The following is a 22,404-nucleotide window of genomic DNA, read 5'->3' as shown; positions in this document are numbered from 1 at the left end:
CTGGAGTGGCCATCACAAAGCCCTGACTTGAATCCCATAGAAAATTTGTGGACTGAACTGAGAAAGTGTGTCCGAGCAAGGAGGCCCACAAACCTGACTGAGTTACACCGGTTTTGTCAGGACGAATGGGCAAAAACTCTGGCAAAGTATTGTGAGAAGCTTGTGGAAGACTACCCCAAGAGTTTGATTCAGGTTAAGCAATTAAAAGGCAATACAACCACATACTAACAAAGTGTATGTAAACTTTTGACCCACTGAAAATCTGATACTTAAAAGCTGAAATAAATCTGTCTCTTAGCTATTATTTTGAAATTACCTCTTATTGAAATAAAGTAGATACCCTAATTGACACAGGAAATGTATGGTAACATGAAATGTGTGCAGTTGTGAAAAACTGAGTTTGAATGTCGTTAGCCTAGGCGTACATAAACTTTTGGCCTCAACTGTACATGGCTCACTTATACACCGACTGGGATGTGCATCTCTGCAAGAACCAATCACTGTATTGGCCACATTTAAAAAATGGGTGGTAACACCCTCACTGGGTAACTCACTGGGCATATTTTATTTTCACTAGAAAGATGTGCAGCTCCTCTGGGATAGCTGTAACAGTCTGTGTCCAGATGGATTCTAATGTCTTTTACTAAAGTAATACAGATATTTAGATATCTCACTACCTGCATGGGGTAAGCCTTAATTAGGCTGATCCCAGGGATAGTTGTTAGTTTGAGTACCCAGATCTGCAGATTTTATAGATTAGGTCGCTTCTTCAGGGCAGAAATCCAAGAATCACAAGATTCCTGGATGAGCGGCGCGTTTACCTCCTAGGATTGAAGGTCGCCATGTCAAAGAATACTTAGATGAACTCCTGGCAGCAGTAGATAGTCCCTCTCTTGGGGGTACAGGGTCTTGCCGCCAATAATTTCATATGGACACACCCCAAACAGTATGCTTATATGCACACTCGTATTCACGAGGTACACATTCAGAAAATTAATGGAGTCAGTAAATTTGTTTTCAATTCAAACCCTTACACAGCCATAATCACTAATTCTATTTAGTGAAGGTCACACTGTACACAGCACTGCTCACCCCAGCCTCTGCAGTTTACAGTTTGGACTCATCAGTCCAGCACAGAGCAGCTTCACTCCTGCATCTCCCAGGTTATTGTAGCTGAGGTCCAAGCTATGTAGTTCACAGTTTGGGCTCATTAGTCCACCACAGAACCGCCGCACGCTCCGATCTCCCAGGTTATTGCTGCTGAGGTCCAGTATCTGTAGTTTACAGTTTGGACTCATCAGTCCAGCACAGAGCAGCTTCACTCCTGAATCTCCCAGGTTATTGTAGCTGAGGTCCAGATCTCTCAGGGTTGAGTTTGATAACTGGAGAGCTGAGGCCACAACATCACAGGACTTCTCTGTGAGATCACAGCTGGTCAGTCTGCAAAGAAGAGTTTATATATTATAGTATTATTAATATTCATATATGCGTTATTTTAAGTTAAGTCACTTGTTTATGGCACAATTCTATAAATTGTAAGATTCCGGAAGGAGCAGTACTCTAATTTGCTGCCAATGATTTCACATGAGCACACCACAGTCAGTACGCTTATATGCAAACTCCAATGCACACATACATTCAGGTTCAAAGCTCTGAAGTTGAATGTTAGGAAACGTATTTCCTTCCGTGCAACAAATTAACCCTTACACAGCCATAATCACAAATTATATTTACGTAAGGTCGCACAGTACACAGCACTGCTCACCCAAGTCTCAGTAGTTTACAGTTTGGACTCATCAGTCCAGCGCAGAGCAACTTCACTCCTGAATCTCCCAGGTTATTGTAGCTGAGGTCCAGATCTCTCAGGGGTGAGTTTGATGACTGGAGAGCTGAGGCCACAATATCACAGGACGTCTCCGTGAGATCACAGCTGTTCAGTCTGCGAAGAAGAGTGTATATATTACAGTATAACAATATTAGGTATACATAAAGCAATTAATATTTGAATTGTAACACTGATAGTGTTTAGTGATGAAGAGTGAAATCGAGAATTTTAAGACTGATGATGCGCTGAGGAAGATGTCTGTGATACACTATCCACCTGCAGCACTTTGGACCTGAGTATTCATAAAACATATAATACTAAAATAGATAAATATTCATAAAACATGCCATATCTGTAGTGTAAGAATGGTTATGTTCAATGGACTCTCCAACCACAGCACACTGGACCAGAGAATTCTGCTAGACTGAACTCTGACAGTTCTACATATGTCATTCTGACCCAAAATGGCCCCCCCTGTATACTGCAAGTTATTTGAATTGGGGTTCAGGGCACAGTCATAAAAGTGGCTTGTTTGATAAGAATAAATTAACTGTGGGTGGAGCTTTGGTTTCATTATTTCTTTTCCATTGACTTTCTGAGGGCTGTATTGTAATGAACCACCCAAAGACCTGAAACGCATCTGGTTTAAACACTTCAGGAGCCTTTAATGGGTTGTAATGTCAATAACGACATCAATCGGCACCTCGATCAATTTCCGGGTCAGTCAAGGACCACGAAGGCAGAAGATGAATAAAATAAGTGATTGGAGCGCACCCACGTTGACAATGTGTGATTCCAGATGTAAATGTCACATTTTTTGACCCGTTTGGCCTTCCATACTAGGAAAGGAAGCAAGAAGGAATGAAAATAAGCAGTTGGAAGGCACCCCTGGGGTTTGCGCAGCTATCGGTCTTGAATTCGGTGCCCTGAGACTCTCCTTCTCATTCCTCCTCCTGTCCAGCCTTCCCTGCTTCCTTGGTTTTGCAAATCACATCGCACCCCATTTAATAATTCATAAGCTGGTTGAGTGCCTGTCGTTAGTTAACTCAACCACTCTACTCAATGGTGTTACGTTTCCCTCTCTTTCACATATCAACCGGCAAAGGCCTGTGATGGTATAACAAACTTGCTAATTTAATTGATAATTGTTACTTTCAATAATAATGATAAAATTTAATCACGTATTAAAATTATTTACAGGTGGGATAAGTAAACGGTTTTGGAACACAATAACACCTGCGTCCAGTATTTAGAGTACTGCACGTTGTATCGACTGTTTCAGAGAATGAACGTATTTTACATCATCCACACTTCCCCAACACATAATACTTACATGGCCTTCCTGCAGTTTCTGACTACTGCTACCAGTCTCATCAGACCAGTTGCTGATGTGTTGTAGGTCCTCAAGTCAAACTCATCCAGGATCTCCTCCGACATCAGTAACACAAAGGCCAGAGCTGAACATTGGTGTGGTTCCAGCTCATTATCAGAGAGTTTTCCTGATCTTAGGGAATTCTGGATTTCCTCCACTAGTGAGTTGTCATTCAGTTCATTGAGACAGTGAAACAGATTGATGGTCCTCTCCACAGAGTATTCCTGTTCAATCTTCATCTTAATGTACTGGATTGTATTCTTATTGCTCTCTGATCTATGTCCTGTCTGTCCTGTCAGTAGTCCTCCTAAGAGAGTCTGCGTGGAGTCCAGAGAGAGGCCAAGAAGAAATCGGAGGAAAAGGTCCAGGTGTCCAGTCTTACTCTCTAAGGCCTGATCCACTGCACTTCTGTGTAACTCAGACAGCTGCACTCTGTTGCCATCAACCTTCTCCACTTTCTCAACTTCTTCCTTTTCCTCATGATCATCATAATCATCATTGTCATCATGATCAATATCAAAATCATCATAACCATCAGATTTATCCTCTTCATGATCATCATAATCATCATTGTCATCACTCCTCTCCTCTTCATCCTCCTCATCATCATAATCATCATTTTCATCATAATCAATATCAAAATCATCATAACCATCAGATTTCTCCTCTTCACGATCATCATAATCATCATTGTCATCACTCCTCTCCTCTTCATCCTCCTCATCATCATAATCATCATTTTCATCATAATCAATATCAAAATCATCATAACCATCAGATTTCTCCTCTTCATGATCATCATAATCATCATTGTCATCACTCCTCTCCTCTTCATCCACCTCATCATCAAAATCATCACCACCACCATCTTTTTTAAGTGTTTCTTGGGATACTTCCTTTCCCGGTCTGAGTACATTTCTGTTCTCATTTGCACATGAATGAAACACAAACAAGGCAGCCAAAAACTCCTGAATGCTCAGATGCACAAAGCAGTAGACCTTCTCCTGATATAACCCACACTCCTCTTTAAAGATCTCGGTGCACACCCCAGAGTACTCTGAAGCTTCACTGACATCAATGCCACTCTCTCTCAGATCCTCCTCATAGAATATCAGATTGCCCTTTTCCAGCTGTAGAAAAGCCAGCTGCCCCAGTTTCAGAATAATTTCTGCATCTGAATCTGACATTTTCTTTTGGTTTGTCTCATTGGTGTCATGATATTTCTGATTCTTTACATTAGTCTGAATGAGCAGGAAGTGTGTGTACATTTCAGTCAGAGTTTTGGGCAGATCTCCACTCTCTTCTTTACCCAACATTGTCTCCAGAACAGTAGCAGAAATCCAGCAGAAGACTGGTATGTGACACATGATGTAGAGACTCCTGGATGACTTTATGTGCAAGATAATTCTGCTGGCCAGGTTCCGATCTCTGATTCTCTTCCTGAAGTACTCCTCCTTCTGTGGGTCATTGAACCCTCGTACCTCTGTTACTCGGTGGACACACTCAGGAGGGATCTGACTGGCTGCTGCGGGTCGGGAGGTGATCCAGAGGAGAGCAGAGGGAAGCAGATTCCCCTTAATGAGGCTGGTCAGTAGCACATCCACTGACGATGTCTCTGTTATATCACAGCAGGTCTCATTGCCTTGGAAATGTAGAGGAAGTCTACACTCATCCAGACCATCAAAGATAAACACAACTTTGACTTCATCACCTTCAACACTTTTCCCTTGCAGTTGTGGAAAGTAATTCTGCAGAAGTTGCATCAGACTGAATGTTCTTTCCTTGTTGCAATTCAGATCTCGGAAAGGAAGTGTGAAGATGAAATCAATGTCCTGATTGGCTTTTCCTTCTGCCCAGTCCAGAATGAACTTCTGCACAGAGACAGTTTTCCCAATGCCAGCGATGCCCTTTGTAAGCACAGTTCTCATGGGTTTCTCTTGTCCAGGTAAAGGCTTAAAGATGTCATTGCAGATGATTGCAGTCTCCTGTGTGGTTTGTCCCTTGGATGCTGTTTCAATCTGTCTGACCTCGTGTTCATTATTGACCCCCCCACTTCCCCCCTCTGTGATGTAGAGCTCTGTATAGATCTCATTGAGGAGGGTTGGGTGGCCCTGCTTTGCTAAACCTTCAAATATGCATTCAAACTTCTTCTTCAGTTGAGTTTTCAGTACCTGCTGGGCTCTTTTTATGGATTCATCTGAAAAGAGGAAATATGAGAAATAATTCAGTTTAAAATAAAATAAACATTTCATATTCAGTAACATATTTTAAGAAAAAACAGTCATTACATTACAGGCATTTAGCAGACGCACTTATCCAGAGCGACTTACACAACTTTTACATAGCATTTTACATTGTATCCATTTATACAGCTGGATATATACTGGAGCAATTTCGGTTAAGTACCTTGCTCAAGGGTACAACAGCACTATCCGGGAATCGAACCTGTGACCTTTCGGTTACAAGGCCAGTTCCTTACCCACTGTGCTACACTCCGTCCTGTAGATGGTCAATAGAAACATTAATGCACTGTTTTCACTGTATTTTACACACATCACAGTGTTACATTTAATGATGTGTTACACACCTCACACAGCATTACACACCTCTCTCACAGTGTTACACACCTCACACAGCATTACACACATCTCTTACAGTGTGTTACACACCTCAGACAGCATTACACACCTCTCTCACAGTGTTACATGCCTCACACAGCATTACACACATCTCTTACAGTGTGTTACACACCTCAGACAGCATTACACACCTCTCTCACAGTGTTACATGTCTCACACAGCATTACACACCTCTCTCAGTGTGTTACACACCTCACACAACATTACACACCTCTCACAGTGTTACATGCCTCACACAGCATTACACACCTCTCTCACAGTGTTACACACCTCTCACACAGCATTACACACCTCTCACAGTGTGTTACATACCTCACACAGCATTACACACCTCTCTCACAGTGTGTTACATACCCCACACAGCATTACACACCTCTCACAGTGTGTTACATACCTCACACAGCATTACACACCTCTCTCACAGTGTGTTACATACCCCACACAGCATTACACACCTCTCTCACAGTGTGTTACATACCCCACACAGCATTACACACCTCTCACAGTGTGTTACATACCTCACACAGCATTACACACCTCTCTCACAGTGTGTTACATACCCCACACAGTATTACACGCCTCTCTCACAGTGTGTTACACACCTCACACAGCATTACACACGTCACATAGCATTACACACCACTTTGACGGTATGATACACACCTCACACAGCATTACACACCTCTCTCACAGTGTTACACACTTCACACAGCATTACACACCACTTTGACAGTATGATACACACCTCACAGAGCATTTCAGACCTCTCTCACAGTATGATACACACGAAAACAGGATTTTAGAATTTTCTATGAATGTATTAAAAACAAAAAATCGAAATATCAGATTTACATAAGTATTCAGACTCTTTACTCAGTAGTTTGAGGCACCTTTGGCAGCGATTACAGCCTCGAGTGTTCTTGGGTATGACGGGTTCTTGGTCACATCCCAGTGTAAGAGGGAAGTCAAACTGGGACCCAGAAAAGGCTGACATTTGAATGAACCTGCAGGCTGAGACTCATCACTGGACTTCAAAGAACCCAGAGCCGTGTGATAAACAATAAGTTACTCGGATTTCCTCGGGATGAGCAGGCCATTGGGCCTCTGGAATGTTGCCATCTGGACACTACTAAGATAAGGGGAACTGGTCTCTTTGTCTATGGTTGTGGGGGTGTGTGTTGGGGGTCATTAAGGGAAAATCACCAGGCCTCTGGCAAGATGGTGGGGCAACTGCGCTTGACAGTACCACAGTACCCTTATGTGGTCCCCTCTCTCTTAAACCATACAAACCCCGGAAAACCGTACAAACCATGCACATGTTTTCATTGTATTATTGTATTATGCCTTTTGGATTGTAAAATGGTTTTACAAAATGGTATTTTCATGACAACTGCACCATAATATTACATCCCCTGGACATGTTTGGTATGGGCATATTCAGGGAAATTCGAGAAATTGAATGAAATATGTTTCACACCAAATAACATTTAATAAAACATAGTTTCAGAAACTCAGGGAAAAACTAACACAATGGAATGTCCTCTCTGGTAATCATCTCCTTTTATGGCAATGCCGCCTCGATCAAACGCGGGATTTGGCTTAAAAGGAAGGGAGACAAAGCAATCGAGGAAGATCGTAATCGACTTCCCACACTACACAGACTCTGTGTTGTGTGTGTAGCTGGACAAGGAAGATCGTAAACGACTTCCCCACGTTGCACATGCTCTGTGCTCTGTGTGTAGATAGACAAGGAAGGTCGCAATCGACTTCCCACACTGCGCAGACTCTGTGATTTTGTGTGTAGCTAAACAGGCTGGGTAAGAACTTTTTACTCTGTATTTATGTTTTTTAAACCGTATAATTGATTGTGAATTTGAAGTAATGACCTACCTGCCTGTTCAATAAATTCTTCTTATTTTTTTTTAACTTGCGTGGTCTTCATGACTCTAATCCATTTTATCTTCTTTTCAGCCGAAATTCCGATTAAATACTCAGGGGGACAATTATGACTAGGACCTACTGATCAGGGGTCTAGTACAGCGAACATCTTTAGTGGGGTTTTCAAGTTAGATAGGCGACCACGATCTGCCCGCTAACGGGATTGGTGGTATTGGTTCTGGTGTTTTGACTTAAGAGGACCCATGGGCGTTGTACGCCGGTTCTTGTCAAATTCGCCTGAAGGAGCCCAATAGATACGCACCGTCCTGGGCTCATAACTATCGATGCACTATCCATGAAAGGAAGGCATGTATTATGGTGGTCAGCCTCCTACCCTCTGGAATCTTCACCGAACTGAGATTTAACAATAGTGCTAAACCCGGGAGCATATGTTGAGGAATGATGGCACAAGATAGAGTCGAGTGTAACCACTCCCAAGTTCCACGTATAGTTAAACCCAAATTTTAAATTATAATTCAATATGGAGTCAGATCATCACGAGGGTAAAACCTAGTAACTGTTACGCTTACTTGCTGTGGTCATGGATATATTTGATGTGTTGTTCCGTGCATTTGTGAATATTCTGATGCTCCCATTGGAATATTGACAGTCCGGCGACAGATCAGATATATCTCTGATGACAGCATAGCCCTGTTTGCGAACGGAGAGTAACCAGAATGCTACTGATCCGTTTCAGGCCAGTTTTAAGCGGGATATGAAGCAACGCCTTCATATCTAACCCGTGGCAACGGAACCAGTGCATTCTTAATTATAATTGTGCCCTGTTCTTACGAACAGAGGAAAAATAACTAACATCACCGTTTTGACTCACACCAGCCAAAGGAAAACACGCGGTGCCTTCCCCTCCAGCTACAAACCCTCATTGGTCTAGCTGTGACGTGTTTACACCAGACCAAGACTGTTCTCCCCGATTGCTCAGTTTGGCCGGGCGGCCAGCTCTAGGAAGAGTCCTGGTGGTTCCAAACTTCTTCCATTTAAGAATGATGGAGGCCACTGCGTTCTTCAGGATCTTCAATGCCGCCGGAATTTTTTGGTACCCTTCCCCAGATCTGTACCTCGACACAATCCTGTCTTGGAGGTCTACGCACAATTCCTTCGACTTCATGGCTTGGTTTTTGCTCTGACATGCAATGTCAACTGAGGGACCTTATATAGACAGGTGTGTGCATTTCCAAATAATGTCCAATCAATTGAATTTACCACAGATGGACTCCAATCAAGTTGTGGAAACATCTCAAGTATGATCAATGGAAATAGGATGGACCTAAGCTCAATTTTGAGTGTCATAGCAAAGGGTCTGAAAACTTATGTAAATGTGACATTTCAGTTTTTTATTTTTAATAAATTTGCAAACATTTCTAAAAACCTGTTCTCACTTTGTCATTATGGGGTATTGTGTGTAGATTGATGAGAATAAAAATGAATTTAATCAATTTTATAATAAGGCTGTAATGCAAAAAAACGTGGAAAAAGTGAAGGGGTCTGAATACTTTCCGAAGGCACTGTAACAGAACACAGTTGTAGATTTACAGTGCTGTGAAAACATATTTGCCTAAAATTTTACTGTATATTTGACACACTGAATCATTTCAGATCTTTAGCCAAAATGTAATATTAGACAAGTGGAAACAATAAACATAAAACACATTTTTTAAATGATTATTTAATTTATGTAATGAAAAAAATTATGGTGCTCCCAATCAAAGCTCAGATTTAGGGCCCCCAAAACATGAAGCACAATTTTGCCAGACTGCCCAAATGTGTATTTTTTAATTATTTATTTACCAATATTCAAGGTTAATACAACACCAGGATCATTGCAATTTGGGGAAATTAGGTTAAATCAAAATTAGGTACTTTTGGAGAGCTTCTGCCCAGAAAACCTATTCATAATGGTTCCTTATCACACACACTACCTATCAAACTACTTTGTTTTCCCTTGCTGTGCCATCTGACCCACTTGTGCTCAACTGTCAGGGGAAGTGGAAGGAGGGAGAACCAATGATAAGTAGCCCTGTAATTTACAAATTCAAACAGCAACTGTATGAAATGAGGCAGTGCCTCAGGTGCCCATTTTAACATACAGGTACCCATTCTTGAAGTACAATATTTAATTTGCAGTACTACAGCAAGTAATAATACTAATAATAATTAGCCAAATAGTTCTCAACACGCCTAGTTATCAAACCTTATAAAGGAATTTCACAGGGAAGTGTGAAGTGGCGCAGGACATGGCTTTCACCAACTGCTCGTCTTGTGTCATCACAGGCAGGCACACAGACACACAGGCACGCACCGTTTGTTTTCAACTCACCAGCCACCACTGCTATTGGTGTCAAAACTCAGAAATCAAGAGCTACAAAACAGGTCTCATCAGCTTAAGTGTCACAACATGAATTGTTCGTGGGCCTGGTGCATTTGTGATGATGTAATCGGTATGAAAAAGAAGAAGGAAAAAACGCTAAATCCCCTAAGTTTGGGGTTTTATTGTGTGGAGGTGTTTGTGAATTCTGTCTATGAGGTCAGAAGGCACAGAAGTTAATGTTTTCAAGGGCTGGGAGTCTGTGGTCATAGTGGATATTTCTGTAGGAAACCCTACAAAGTAGAAAACTCTTGGGGCTCTGTAGGTATGGGGCATGCCGCCAAGCCAAGGTGTAACTTCACAGAATGGCTACCTGCCATCCCAATTCACAGCAGTGCTGGCTTGCATTAGCAAACTAATTCGTTTGGTTAGAAATCAGCATCGGAATTCAGTGGATCCAATGCCATTTAAGAGAGAAATGTGTCCGGACAAAAACATGCAAGTTTTAAACACCATTTCACATGGTAATTTGAAAAACTAGAATTTTCATCCTAACTGCTCTTTAGCCCTGGATACAAACTCAGGGCAGTCTGGCTGATGGGACATACTCACTGCTCAATGCTATATTTCAATTTAAATACATCGGCATCCATGTTGGTAAGGTTTTCTATATGTGATATTGTCAATGAAAAACACTTGAATGCTATAAATCAGAACATTGTTCACAGTTAGATTTGTTAGCTAAACTAATTTCAGCATTCTAATGGACACACACTAGTAATGAGAGAAAACTCTTACTGTGCAGCTCATCTCTCTCCAGTGAGTCGGCGAGATCCTTCTGCTTCATGTTCCTCAGGATGTGGAGTGTTATCTTCAGAGACCTCTCACTGCCACAGGTCTCCAGCATCTTCTCAACTATGTACAGGGCCTCAGGATCCTCCTGCTCCCTCTCAGTGCATTCTGGGTAATCATCAATTTGATGACTCTTTAACAATTTCTTCATCTTATTACACTTATCTAGTACAGAAGGATCTTCAGACAGACTCTTGAAGCATTCTGGGAAATCCTGACTCAGATGGCTCTGAAACAGTTTCAACTTTTCATCCTTCTTCAGCTTCATCAGTGTGCACAGGAGAGACTGCAATAAGCACATAAAGAGGTGTGCTGGATCAATTTGAGAAATAAATGCATGAAGAGGTGTTCTGTATCAGAGTGAAATAAAACACGCAAAGGCACCTCAATCCCTACCTTGTGTTTTTGATGGCCAGAAACACTAAACATGTAGCAGTGCAAAATGCTCATATTTAAAGTGCGGCTTTTGTCCTCATTAATGAGCATTACCCTGCCATTTTATAATATACATGCATTATATATAGTCAAATTAAATTTACTGTATGAAGTAAACATATAAAATTTAGAAAAAAAGCAGATCTCACACCTGCTTGGGAGAAGACCATTTCTGAGAACTCTTCCCTTCTAAAGAGCTGGACTCCATTGACTGCTGTATCCTGTGAACAAAACATGGAGACAGAGTTTACATTTACAGTAAACTCAACCTATTGAACCGTCTCTATCCTATGTGCATCTACTCCCATTATTTGGGCCTGCTGTGACTGCTACACTTCCTGCTCAGCCGCTCCTCAGGTGCACCCCAATATTTCTCTTCCATGCCACTCTAACCATCATCAAATATTTACTTGACCTCTCCTGCCGATGATGTTTCTACTCCAAAAGTATTCATGTTGTGCGTAAATGAATTATACACTTGATTGTTCTCAGTGTGAGGTGCTGCTGTATCTGTTTATGTCCCTTATTGGTTCCCTTATTGAGCTCTCTCTCTCTCTCTCTCTCTCTCTCTCTCTCTCTGTGGTGCATGCTGGGAGCACGCGTGAGTGTGATGCGGAGTGAGTGCATGAGTGTCACAATGGCTTCTGTTTCTGCTTTCCTCTAATCTCTTGGTGTCCTTTCTTTCCACCTCTTTTTGTTTGATCAAAAAAAAAAATCATTTTTTCCTACTTGCTGGACTGGATTTTTTTTATTTTCTCAGAGTTAGAGTTAGTTCTGGGGGGAGATGGTGTGCCCTGTAACCTATACCTGAATATGACATTATACACCCTGCCTACACCTGAATGTGATATAATACACCCCACCTATCCCTGAATGTAATATTATACACCCCACCTATCCCTGAATGTAATATAATAAAATCTACCTGAATGTATCTTAATAGTCCGCAATATGCCTTAATATGACATAGAACAGCCACCACTACCTGAACGTACCATCATACACCCAGGGGTTAAATTGGGGGCGGACGTGGGTGGACGCCATCCACCCACCTTTGGTAAATAAATAAATAATTTTGACCAGCAGTTTTACAAATAACTATGACAATCCAGTCCATTTAGGCTCCAGTCCATGTGTTCCCTCTAGCCAGTTATTCGCTCAACCAATCAAAAATCTGAAAAAAAAAACTCAGGAGGAACAGTCGTTTATATAGACAGCACAAAGAAAAATATCGTTGATTGTCTTGATTGATTGGAAGCAGATGCGGTAGGTAGTTTCATTAACATGTAATTTAATGTATGCAACATTTTAAAGAGAGGTGAATGCTGAGCCACGAATGCTGGCTATTATTAACGGCAACTTTGATTGCTTAAGCAAAATCAGCAGGTCAGCAGCTAAGCTAGGATTGAGTATTTCCCACATACATAACGTTTTATTCAGCGGCGACTGGTGAGCTTAAAATTGGTGGGGCGCAAAACTTTACTTTAAACTAATCATTGATCTCAACCTGTGTTCATTAGTAATTTTCCTTTATAATCAAGTGTGTCAACGATCGGATTAATCAAATGGCAAGTAGCCTAACACACAGCGTCTTCATACCGTGTTGGGGGATTAAATCATAAATTCAATTTATCCATTAAAAATCAATTTTAATCACCAAGTAGTCTACACTTAACAAACAAGATACACCAGTCTGTTATCTACCATGTTAGCTCTCAGAATAACCAGCAAAAACAAAACATGCACTTCAATTGTGTTTACAATCTAGCCTACGCTTTGCAGATATTTGCCATGAATACGAGTGCGGAGAAAGAAGTGCATGTATCCACAAATAATGTTGATTAAAAATGTGCACAATTTCATACTGCAAATGAAAATAAATGTAGGCTATACGGCCTAGGCTACTCGCTAAAACTGCCTATTTGGAGAGAGCTGGCTATATATGATAGTATTGAGTAGCCTATTTTGTGGATTAATTGTATTGATACTCAAGGAAAATCAGGGGAAGATTCCGCCACTGCTTAGCGATTAAAACTAATTTTTCTAAATCACATTTATCATTTAATCTCCCTAACACAATGCGAAGAAGCTGTGTCCCTTTCCATTTGATTAGTCAGATGTTTGCATGCTTGTTAATCACTGAAAATGAATTAAAACAGTTTGAGATCAATGATTAGTTTAAAGGAATGTTTTGCGCCTCACCAGTTTAAGAAAGATGGATAAAGGAGGAAGAAAGTGAGGACAAGAAGAGGATGACCAATTATTTTCGTGGGTAAAAAAAATTCTTAGCATTAATGACACTCAATAAACTTGAAATATATTATATAAAAGCTTGCATCAATAGTATACATTCTTTTTAAAACATTGTTTTCCTTAATTACAATTATGTGCACAATACATTAAAGATACAACTATTTTGAGCTGAGACATTCATTAGTTTGTACCTTTTTTCACCCACCTCCCACCGGATCTCAGGGTCCACCCACCTCTCAAATCTCAATTTAACCCCTGCATACACTCCACCTGAAAGTTGCAAAAGGGATTAAGATTTCATTAATCAGTAGTGTTAGCATGAACCAGATCACTTACCTTGAATTACCGGTGAACTCTCCTCTGAAATAGAATGGAGGATCCATTGAATGATCACTCTTCATAGACATACAGCTGGGTACAGGTGACCCTGCTCCCTCTACCTGGACCCTGTGAAGAAAACATGGAGACAGAGCTTACAGTTAAACTCATCCTCTTACTGCAGCTCTAACTCACAGCACATGGAGACAGAGCTTCCAGTTAAACTCATCCTCTTACTGCAGCTCTAACTCACAGCACATGGAGACAGAGCTTCCAGTTAAACTCATTCTCTTACTGCAGCTCTAACTCACAGCACATGGAGACAGAGCTTCCAGTTAAACTCATCTTCTTACTGCAGCTCTAACTCACAGCACATGGAGGCAGAGCTTTCAGTTAAACTCATCCTCTTGCTGCAGCTCCAACTCACAGCAGAGGTGAATATGACATATTACATTTCACCTATACCAGAATGAAATATAACCTACATTGGAATGCTGCCAATGAAATCGAAGTACAATTAAACAGCAGTGTCAATATGAACCTGTTTAATTACCTTTGATCACCTGTGAACTCTCCTCTGAAGGCAAGTGTAGGATCCATTGTGCAAATTCTCTTCGTAGACTGACTGCTGTGAACAGGTGACCCTGGTCTTTTTACTTGCAGCCTGTGAACAAAACATGGATTCATCCTATTCAACCTATCAGCTCTCTCTTTCTCTCAAATATGCCATAATATTCCACCCTAAACCTGAATATGCCATAATACTTCACCCTAAACCTGAATATGCTATAATACTCCACCCTAAACCTGAATATGCCATAACACTCCACCCTAAACCTGAATATGCCATAATACTCCACCCTAAACCTGAATATGCCATAATACTCCACCCTAAACCTGAATATGCCATAACACTCCACCCTAAACCTGAATATGCCATAATACTCCACCCTAAACCTGAATATGCCATAATACTCCACCCTAAACCTGAATATGCTGTAATAGTCCACCATATGCTTTAATATGACATAAAACGGCTACCTATACCTGAACGTCCCATCATACACCACACCTACCCTTCAATGTGACATGGAGCACCCAACCTACACCTGAAAGTTGCAAAAGGGATTTAGGTTTAATTAATCAGTAGTGTTAACATGAACCCGATCACTTACCTGGAATCACCTGTGGGCTCTCCTTTGAAGTAGAAAGGAGGATCCATTGAATGATCACTCTTCCGAGACATACAGCTGGGTACAGGTGACCCTGCTCTTTCTACCTGGACCCTGTGAACAAAACATGGAGACAGAGCTTCCAGTTAAATTCATCACCTCCTCTTGCATGATCAGGTAAGAGGTATTCTTTTTTTACCCCACTTGCTAGATTGGTTTTTTATTTGCTCAGTGTTAGAATTTAGGGGGAGATGGCGTCCCCTGCGACGTTGTCTCTTTCCATCAGGCACGGGGTGCGTATAGTCCCCGAACCTACCGTGCCGATGGAGGATGTTTTGCTTGCTGTGGGAGAACATGTTTTGTCTCGCAATTGTCTCATGCCTCCCGCGTGAATAAGCCAGCGAGAAAATAACTTTGCAACTTGCAAACTTTGAGGGGCGACATAGCTCAGGAGGTAAGACCGATTGTCTGGCAGTCGGAGGGTTGCCGGTTCAAACCCCGCCCTGGGCATGTCGAAGTGTCCTTGAGCAAGACACCTAACCCCTAACTGCTCTGGCGAATGAGAGGCATCAATTGTAAAGCGCTTTGGATAAAAGCGCTATATAAATGCAGTCCATTTACCATTTACCAATATATTTTTCATAATATTTATCAAATTAGCTGCTGCCAGCTCATGTGCAGGAGCTTGTCTTCACAAAATACAACTTGGGAGAAATTTGAGGAAGAGCATAATAGCTGAAAATGTATTCCACCCAGGTACTTTTTGATGCTTTATTTAATTTATCCAAGCTTATGCAAATCAAACATACAGTGCAGGTAAAGTGGGGTTTTAACAAAAAGGAGAGACATATTAACAAACAAAAAACAACAAAAAAGGAGTTTGTAGCATACAGAACTTCATAATGAAGATGAGGAACTATTTTTTTGAATTATAAAAGCAGTTTTTCAGTTTATAATTGACTTAAGTGTCCCTCAGGTAGGGGTGGTGGTGGGGTTCATGCAATTCATACTATGCTGTTCAGAGTAAGGATGAGTAACTATGTTTGATCAATAAAAATATTTTTCCTATGTTCAAAACTTGATTTGACTGTTTACCTTAGTGTTATAAAAGCCTGTTACAGATATATAACATATAGGTCATTGTTTGTTAAATACAGCTTTAAAAAGCAAATTAGGGCGACCTTATTAGGCCGATTATTACTGATATCATTTTAAAGCCATGACTTTAATGCCATAATATCTCAATAATAGCAGTGCCAGTGATTATAATGGTAAAAATCTGGAATTTTTGACATTTTATGCAGTTTCCGTTTGAACTTCACCAACTTCCAGTTTATACCACGCCCACTTCCAGTTTATGCCACGCCCATTTCCGGTTTATACTGAATACGAATACAAATCATTTTGTTGGTCGAACAAATAAAGATACAAATACAAATAGTGGCATCTTCCTCCACCCTATCACCTATACCTGAATGTAACATGATGCACCCACCTACACCTGAATATAGCCGCGTTTCCACCAAAATTACCCGGAACTTTCAGTCCCAGGAACTACTTTACCAGGAACTAAAAGGTTCCTTCAGCCAATGGTTGTCTGCGTTTCCACCGGGGTCTAAAGTACCGCGAAGATTAGGCAAATTAGCCCACATGAAAAAGCGACGTTGTCGTCGGTCCATCTGTCATATGATTTCTTCTGTAACCCCATACTACCACCGAAGTAGCCTACATTATTTTCTAATAACCGGGACAGCCTGGAGGGGTTTATTCCACTTATATACAACGGGTTACCAACAATGGTTACTTTTGTATTTATTGATTTTCATATATCCTCTCAAACACATTCATTATGTTTTTATGCGAACATTCGCTTTCATGTCTTGACATCCGAAGCGACAGAATGCATTCACATTTATATGTATAACTGGCAACAACAGCAGAAAACATGCACACGTTGTAAACAATTTGCTGTTTGATTACTTTCTCGTCGTCAATTCCATATAGGCTAATCGCAAAATGACAAGAATAGAATGAAAACTCGGACTTGCGTGAAAATGTAAATTAGTAGTGGTACAGCCACCGTTTGCTTTCCTTCGAAGTTACTGCTAGCCGAGCAGCGAAGTGTGCCCTCCAGATGCGAACCATGCACCATAAATTAGTCCATGGTCTTCCTGGTCTTTTCGTGGAATTGAAGAATGGCAGTAAAATGGAGTAAAATTACGGCAGTCTGAAAAAGCTAAAGGGACGGTTACTAGAATTAACCTTTTATTTTACCCTGACAAAAAGTGCAGAAGGTGATTTCCAGTTTGCTTTTACTGTATCACCAATGTTAATTACGCAGAACTACCGCATACCTCACGTAACTGTATCAAACGTTTTGAGTCAATTACAACGGGCTAACAAAGAAAATCCAGAAGAAAATATTCAGCAACCAAATTAATCCGTTTGAATGTTTTAGTACATAATATGCTGTCCCAGCACGAATGCTTAGCATTTTATAAAATGAATACTAAAGCAAGAAAAGAGCAGAAGAGCACACGTTATAATTCCAAGATGTTGGCAGGCTATAACCAAAAGTAGGCTACTGCGCCGCATAACATACAAGCTTGATTTGAAGTTATTATGAAAATAAATTGGTTTGCGCCTGCTTATTTTTAAACATGGCGCCTGAAAACAAAAAACACAAAAAAATGCTGCGAGTACTCGACCAATCAGAAATGTTCAGTGCTGCAAGCTCCACCCAAAAGGTTCCTGTACTTTCGGAAAGTACTACCCCCCGAGCAGGAACCTTCTGGGGGGTAAAATAAAGCCCCAGGAACTAAATTTAGACCCTAGTTCCTGCGGTGGAAATGTACTAAGTTCCTCAAAAGGTTCCTAGTTCCGGGGTATAGTTCCTGCGGTGGAAACGCGGCTATGACATAAAACACCCACCTACACCTGAATGTGCCATCATACATTCCACTTATCCTTAAATGTGACATGGAGCAGCCAACCTACACCTGAAAGTTGCCAGTGAGATTTAGGATAAATTAATCAGAAGTACTAATATGAACCCATTCACTTACCTTGAATCACCTGTGGGCTCTCCTTTGAAGTAGAATGGAGGATCCATTGAATAATCACTCTTCACAGACACACAGCTGGGTACAGGTGACCCTGCTCTTTCTACCTGGACCCTGTGAGCAAAACATGAAGATACATGGAGAAACAATTTGATGTAAGCTTTAAAACCTCCTGTATAAACATGTCAGGCTCCCACACTTCCAGCTCTCTCTCTCTCTCTCTCTCTCTCTCTCTCTGCGTGATGCATGCTGGGAGCATGGGTGAGAGTGCATGAGTGGTACGAATTCTGGTTTCTGTTTTTTGTTCCTGCTTTCCTCTAATCTCTTGGTGGCCTTTCTTTCTGCCTCTTCTTGCATGATCAGAAAAAATATTTTTTCCTACTTGCTGAATTGGTTTTTTGATTTGCACAGTGTTATAGTTAATTTTGGGGGGAGATCGCATCGCCTGTGACCTACACCTGAATGTGACAAAATACATCCCACCGACACCTGAACATGACATAATAAACTCCGCCTACCTGAATGTGATATAATACACCCCACCTTCCCTTGAATGTGACATGGAGCAGCCAACCTACACCTGAAAGTTGCCAGTGAGATTTAGGATAAATTAATCAGAAGTACTAACATGAACTTGTTCACTTACCTTGAATCACCTGTGGGCTCTCCTTTGAAGTAGAATGGAGGATCCATTGAATAATCACTCTTCATAGACACACAGCTGGGTACAGGTGACCCTGCTCTTTCTACCTGGACCCTGTGAGCAAAACATGAAGATACATGGAGAAACAATTTGACGTAAGCTTTAAAACCTCCTGTATAAACATGTCAGGCTCCCAGACTTCCAGCTCTCTAGCTCTCTAGCTCTCTCTCTCTCTCTCTCTCTCTCTCTCTCTCTCTCTCTCTCTCTCTGCGTGGTGCATTCTGGGAGCATGGGTGAGAGTGCATGAGTGGTACGAATTCTGGTTTCTGTTTTTTGTTCGTGCTTTCCTCTAATCTCTTGGTGGCCTTTCTTTCTGCCTCTTCTTGCATGATCAGAAAAAATATTTTTTCCTACTTGCTGAATTGGTTTTTTGATTTGCACAGTGTTATAGTTAATTTTGGGGGGAGATCGCATCGCCTGTGACCTACACCTGAATGTGACAAAATACATCCCACCGACACCTGAATGTGCCATCATACATTCCACTTATCCTTAAATGTGACATGGAGCAGCCAACCTACACCTGAAAGTTGCCAGTGAGATTTTGGATAAATTAATCAGAAGTACTAACATGAACCCGTTCACTTACCTTGAATCACCTGTGGGCTCTCCTTTGAAGTAGAATGGAGGATCCATTGAATGATCACTCTTCACAGACACACAGCTGGGTACAGGTGACCCTGCTCTTTCTACCTGGACCCTGTGAGCAAAACATGAAGATACATGGAGAAACAATTTGACGTAAGCTTTAAAACCTCCTGTATAAACATGTCAGGCTCCCAGACTTCCAGCTCTCTCTCTCTCTCTCTCTCTCTCTCTCTCTCTCTCTGCGTGGTGCATTCTGGGAGCATGGGTGAGAGTGCATGAGTGGTACGAATTCTGGTTTCTGTTTTTTGTTCGTGCTTTCCTCTAATCTCTTGGTGGCCTTTCTTTCTGCCTCTTCTTGCATGATCAGAAAAAATATTTTTTCCTACTTGCTGAATTGGTTTTTTGATTTGCACAGTGTTATAGTTAATTTTGGGGGGAGATCGCATCGCCTGTGACCTACACCTGAATGTGACAAAATACATCCCACCGACACCTGAATGTGCCATCATACATTCCACTTATCCTTAAATGTGACATGGAGCAGCCAACCTACACCTGAAAGTTGCCAGTGAGATTTAGGATAAATTAATCAGAAGTACTAATATGAACCCATTCACTTACCTTGAATCACCTGTGGGCTCTCCTTTGAAGTAGAATGGAGGATCCATTGAATAATCACTCTTCATAGACACACAGCTGGGTACAGGTGACCCTGCTCTTTCTACCTGGACTCTGTGAAAATAAAACATGGAGACAGAGCTTTCAGTTAAACTGATCCTCTTACTGCAGCTCTAACGGATATCACATTAAATATCTGATGCATGCATTTATACCTCTTTCTGTCAGTGTTGTGGATTCCATCTTTATTCTCTGGCTCCCCTGAGAGACTCATTTTGGAAACAGCGCCCCCTACCTCAGGAGACCGTAACACATCAGACCAGACTAGAGCGCAAGTGGATTCTGACCCAAATTACCCAACCTGTGAACACATACAATGAGAACACACTGAACACACACACAGGCACGCCTCCAATTTTTTTTGTACCTTTGAGCTAATTGTAGCAATTAATTGTAGATTTGGAAAACTGGTGACCCCAAGATGCAACAAAGTTTTGTAATTCTCCAAAGGTGGACAGGCTTTTTTATACCCCAGTGTATCACTTTACAGGGCTTTTCACACTGCAGTAATGCTGTTCTCAATTATGTCCGCTCTTGGTTGTTAAAAATGGTTGTTTTCTCACCCTCATTTTCGCACACAAAATCAGGAATCACATTTACATTACTATGCAAAACCTGGCTCTTTACAATACAAAATGTGATTTAAAAAAACCGTTAACAGCACAATTTATTTAGAACCTCAAGCGTGATGTTATTACAACATTAAAATAAGTTAATTCTGCGAAAGTGTATTCCAGGGTTATTACTTTAACTCGCGACTGTGTTCGGAATGCCCCCAAGTGCATCTTGCCCTACACAGCAAGTAGCGCAATGAACATAAATCTGTCACAATACTGTTTAGACTGTTCCATCTTTGTCGGTATTACTGTTTGCCTGTCTTATGAAGAAACAATTTTGTGTAGCATGGTTAAATATAGCACGCAAAAAGGCTAAGAAAAAATATTTTATTCATCCCTTGGTCTATGGTACGATTCTGAGCGTAATCTGAATACGGCAGCCCAGACCAGTATAAAAGGGCTTGCAGGCCTTGTTCCGTGTCCTGAACCCTCATTTTATTTGTTCTCCCACGTAACTTTTATTTATTTACCTTTATCATTATTTCTACCGAGTCAGACCTAATTTCCTGACCCAGCAGACCAATAAGTAGCCGGATTTAGTAGCAAAATCTATGTCTTGTGACAGTTCAAGTCCAAGTTCAAGAAATAGCATTCCATACAAATAGTGGTACACATAAAAAAACAGTGACAAAGGCCCAATCGACAATGCAAAATAACTCATAAAAACAGCACTTCACCCTTCCTGTTTCTGTTTATAACTGGCAAACAAATTCAGCTCGCCCCATTGCAAGCCCATGAATCGTCAACTTTAAAATACACTTTTATAACATTTTTATATTAGGTCACAAAGCCAGAACTCCCGGTCGTCGCATAACGAGACGAATCGTCAAAAAATTAAAACAAACACTCACATACCCGGAACTCCCGTTGTCCGCCACATAGAGACGACCTGGTAAAACGCGCACCTGGCACCTGCGCAGCAAAATCAACCGGGACAGACTCATACATTAAAATACTGCGATAAAGTTAGTTTTATATTGGGATATTCGGACTTCCTACTTCAATAGCTCAGGAACGAAACGTCCAAATAAGATACTAACACTAAATTCTGAACCTGGCAACTTATGCACTGGACTACAACCTCTTTTCTGACAGAATCACTAACGCATTGCAAATTAGAAATGACATTGATCTCTATGGAATTACATCTGCGCCTCTGAGTGGTTAGGGATCGTCTAAAAAGTACAGCCACAAGAAATTGAGGAGTAGCAGGGTGTCAAAGCCATCGATCAACGTGTATAATTATGGAGGACTAAACGTGCCAAAATGAAACAAATATTTAAATAAATAAATATGGAATTATATAATTAATATAAAAATAAATAATTAAATAACCTTTTTATTTTGAAATAATTAAATCATTGTTGATTATCCCTTTCGTGCATTGCCCTTGACCAGAACCTCGGGGCAATGTACGAAAGGCATAATCATGTTGGAGAAAGTTGGAGAAAGTCTCACCTTTTCTAGATCAGGCAGTGATACAGGGGATGGACGTTTTGGGCATGAAAGTGGGAGTTAAACCAGTTCAGTTGGTCTGGCAAGTCCTGGCCTGACCTTGCCTTGTGTGACGTGATCGCTGCCACGCCTTGCCGAAGGTAACAAGAGTCATTCTCTTTCAAACGAGTCTCT

General features: G+C 41.1%; 2 protein-coding genes across 3 annotated transcripts in view; both read right to left on the bottom strand.

Moving 5' to 3' along the window:
- The window catches only part of LOC118216575 (NACHT, LRR and PYD domains-containing protein 12-like), a 167,725-nt gene that overhangs the window by 3,340 nt on the left and 141,981 nt on the right, over positions 1 to 22,404 (bottom strand). The window contains exons 7-9 of the mRNA XM_035397885.1: positions 3,159 to 5,394; positions 1,766 to 1,939; positions 1,093 to 1,440 (exon numbers count right to left, since the gene is read on the bottom strand). Coding sequence (XP_035253776.1) covers positions 1,093 to 1,440; positions 1,766 to 1,939; positions 3,159 to 5,394 — 2,758 coding nt within the window. The remainder of the gene's footprint in view (positions 1 to 1,092; positions 1,441 to 1,765; positions 1,940 to 3,158; positions 5,395 to 22,404) is intronic.
- Positions 13,812 to 22,054, bottom strand: LOC118216577. Of its 2 annotated transcripts, none has more exons than XM_035397890.1 (8): positions 21,627 to 22,054; positions 20,314 to 20,459; positions 19,482 to 19,592; positions 18,836 to 18,946; positions 18,193 to 18,303; positions 15,131 to 15,241; positions 14,509 to 14,619; positions 13,812 to 14,084 (listed from the first exon to the last, which is right to left on the bottom strand). In XM_035397890.1, exons 2-8 carry the CDS (start codon positions 20,370 to 20,372, stop codon positions 13,970 to 13,972), a joined length of 729 nt encoding a protein of 242 aa, XP_035253781.1. In that variant the 5' UTR covers positions 20,373 to 20,459; positions 21,627 to 22,054; the 3' UTR covers positions 13,812 to 13,969. The 2 variants fall into 2 exon arrangements, with proteins under 2 accessions (XP_035253781.1, XP_035253780.1); XM_035397889.1 differs by having other exon boundaries at positions 21,631 to 22,054.

Source organism: Anguilla anguilla, chromosome 17, assembly GCF_013347855.1.
Source record: "Anguilla anguilla isolate fAngAng1 chromosome 17, fAngAng1.pri, whole genome shotgun sequence".
In the NCBI taxonomy this organism is placed as follows: Eukaryota; Metazoa; Chordata; class Actinopteri; order Anguilliformes; family Anguillidae; genus Anguilla; species Anguilla anguilla.
This window is presented reverse-complemented; position numbering and strand designations above follow the sequence as displayed.

Excerpts from the sequence above, each read along its gene's own strand:
- LOC118216577 (XM_035397890.1), bottom strand. The coding sequence starts at position 20,372 with ATGAGTCTCTCAGGGGAGCCAGAGAATAAAGATGGAATCCACAACACT. Across the intron at positions 18,947-19,481 it reads GAGCCCACAGGTGATTCAAG|GGTCCAGGTAGAAAGAGCAG; the intron begins GTAAGTGAACGG and ends TTTTGCTCACAG. Across the intron at positions 18,304-18,835 it reads GAGCCCACAGGTGATTCAAG|GGTCCAGGTAGAAAGAGCAG; the intron begins GTAAGTGAACAA and ends TTTTGCTCACAG.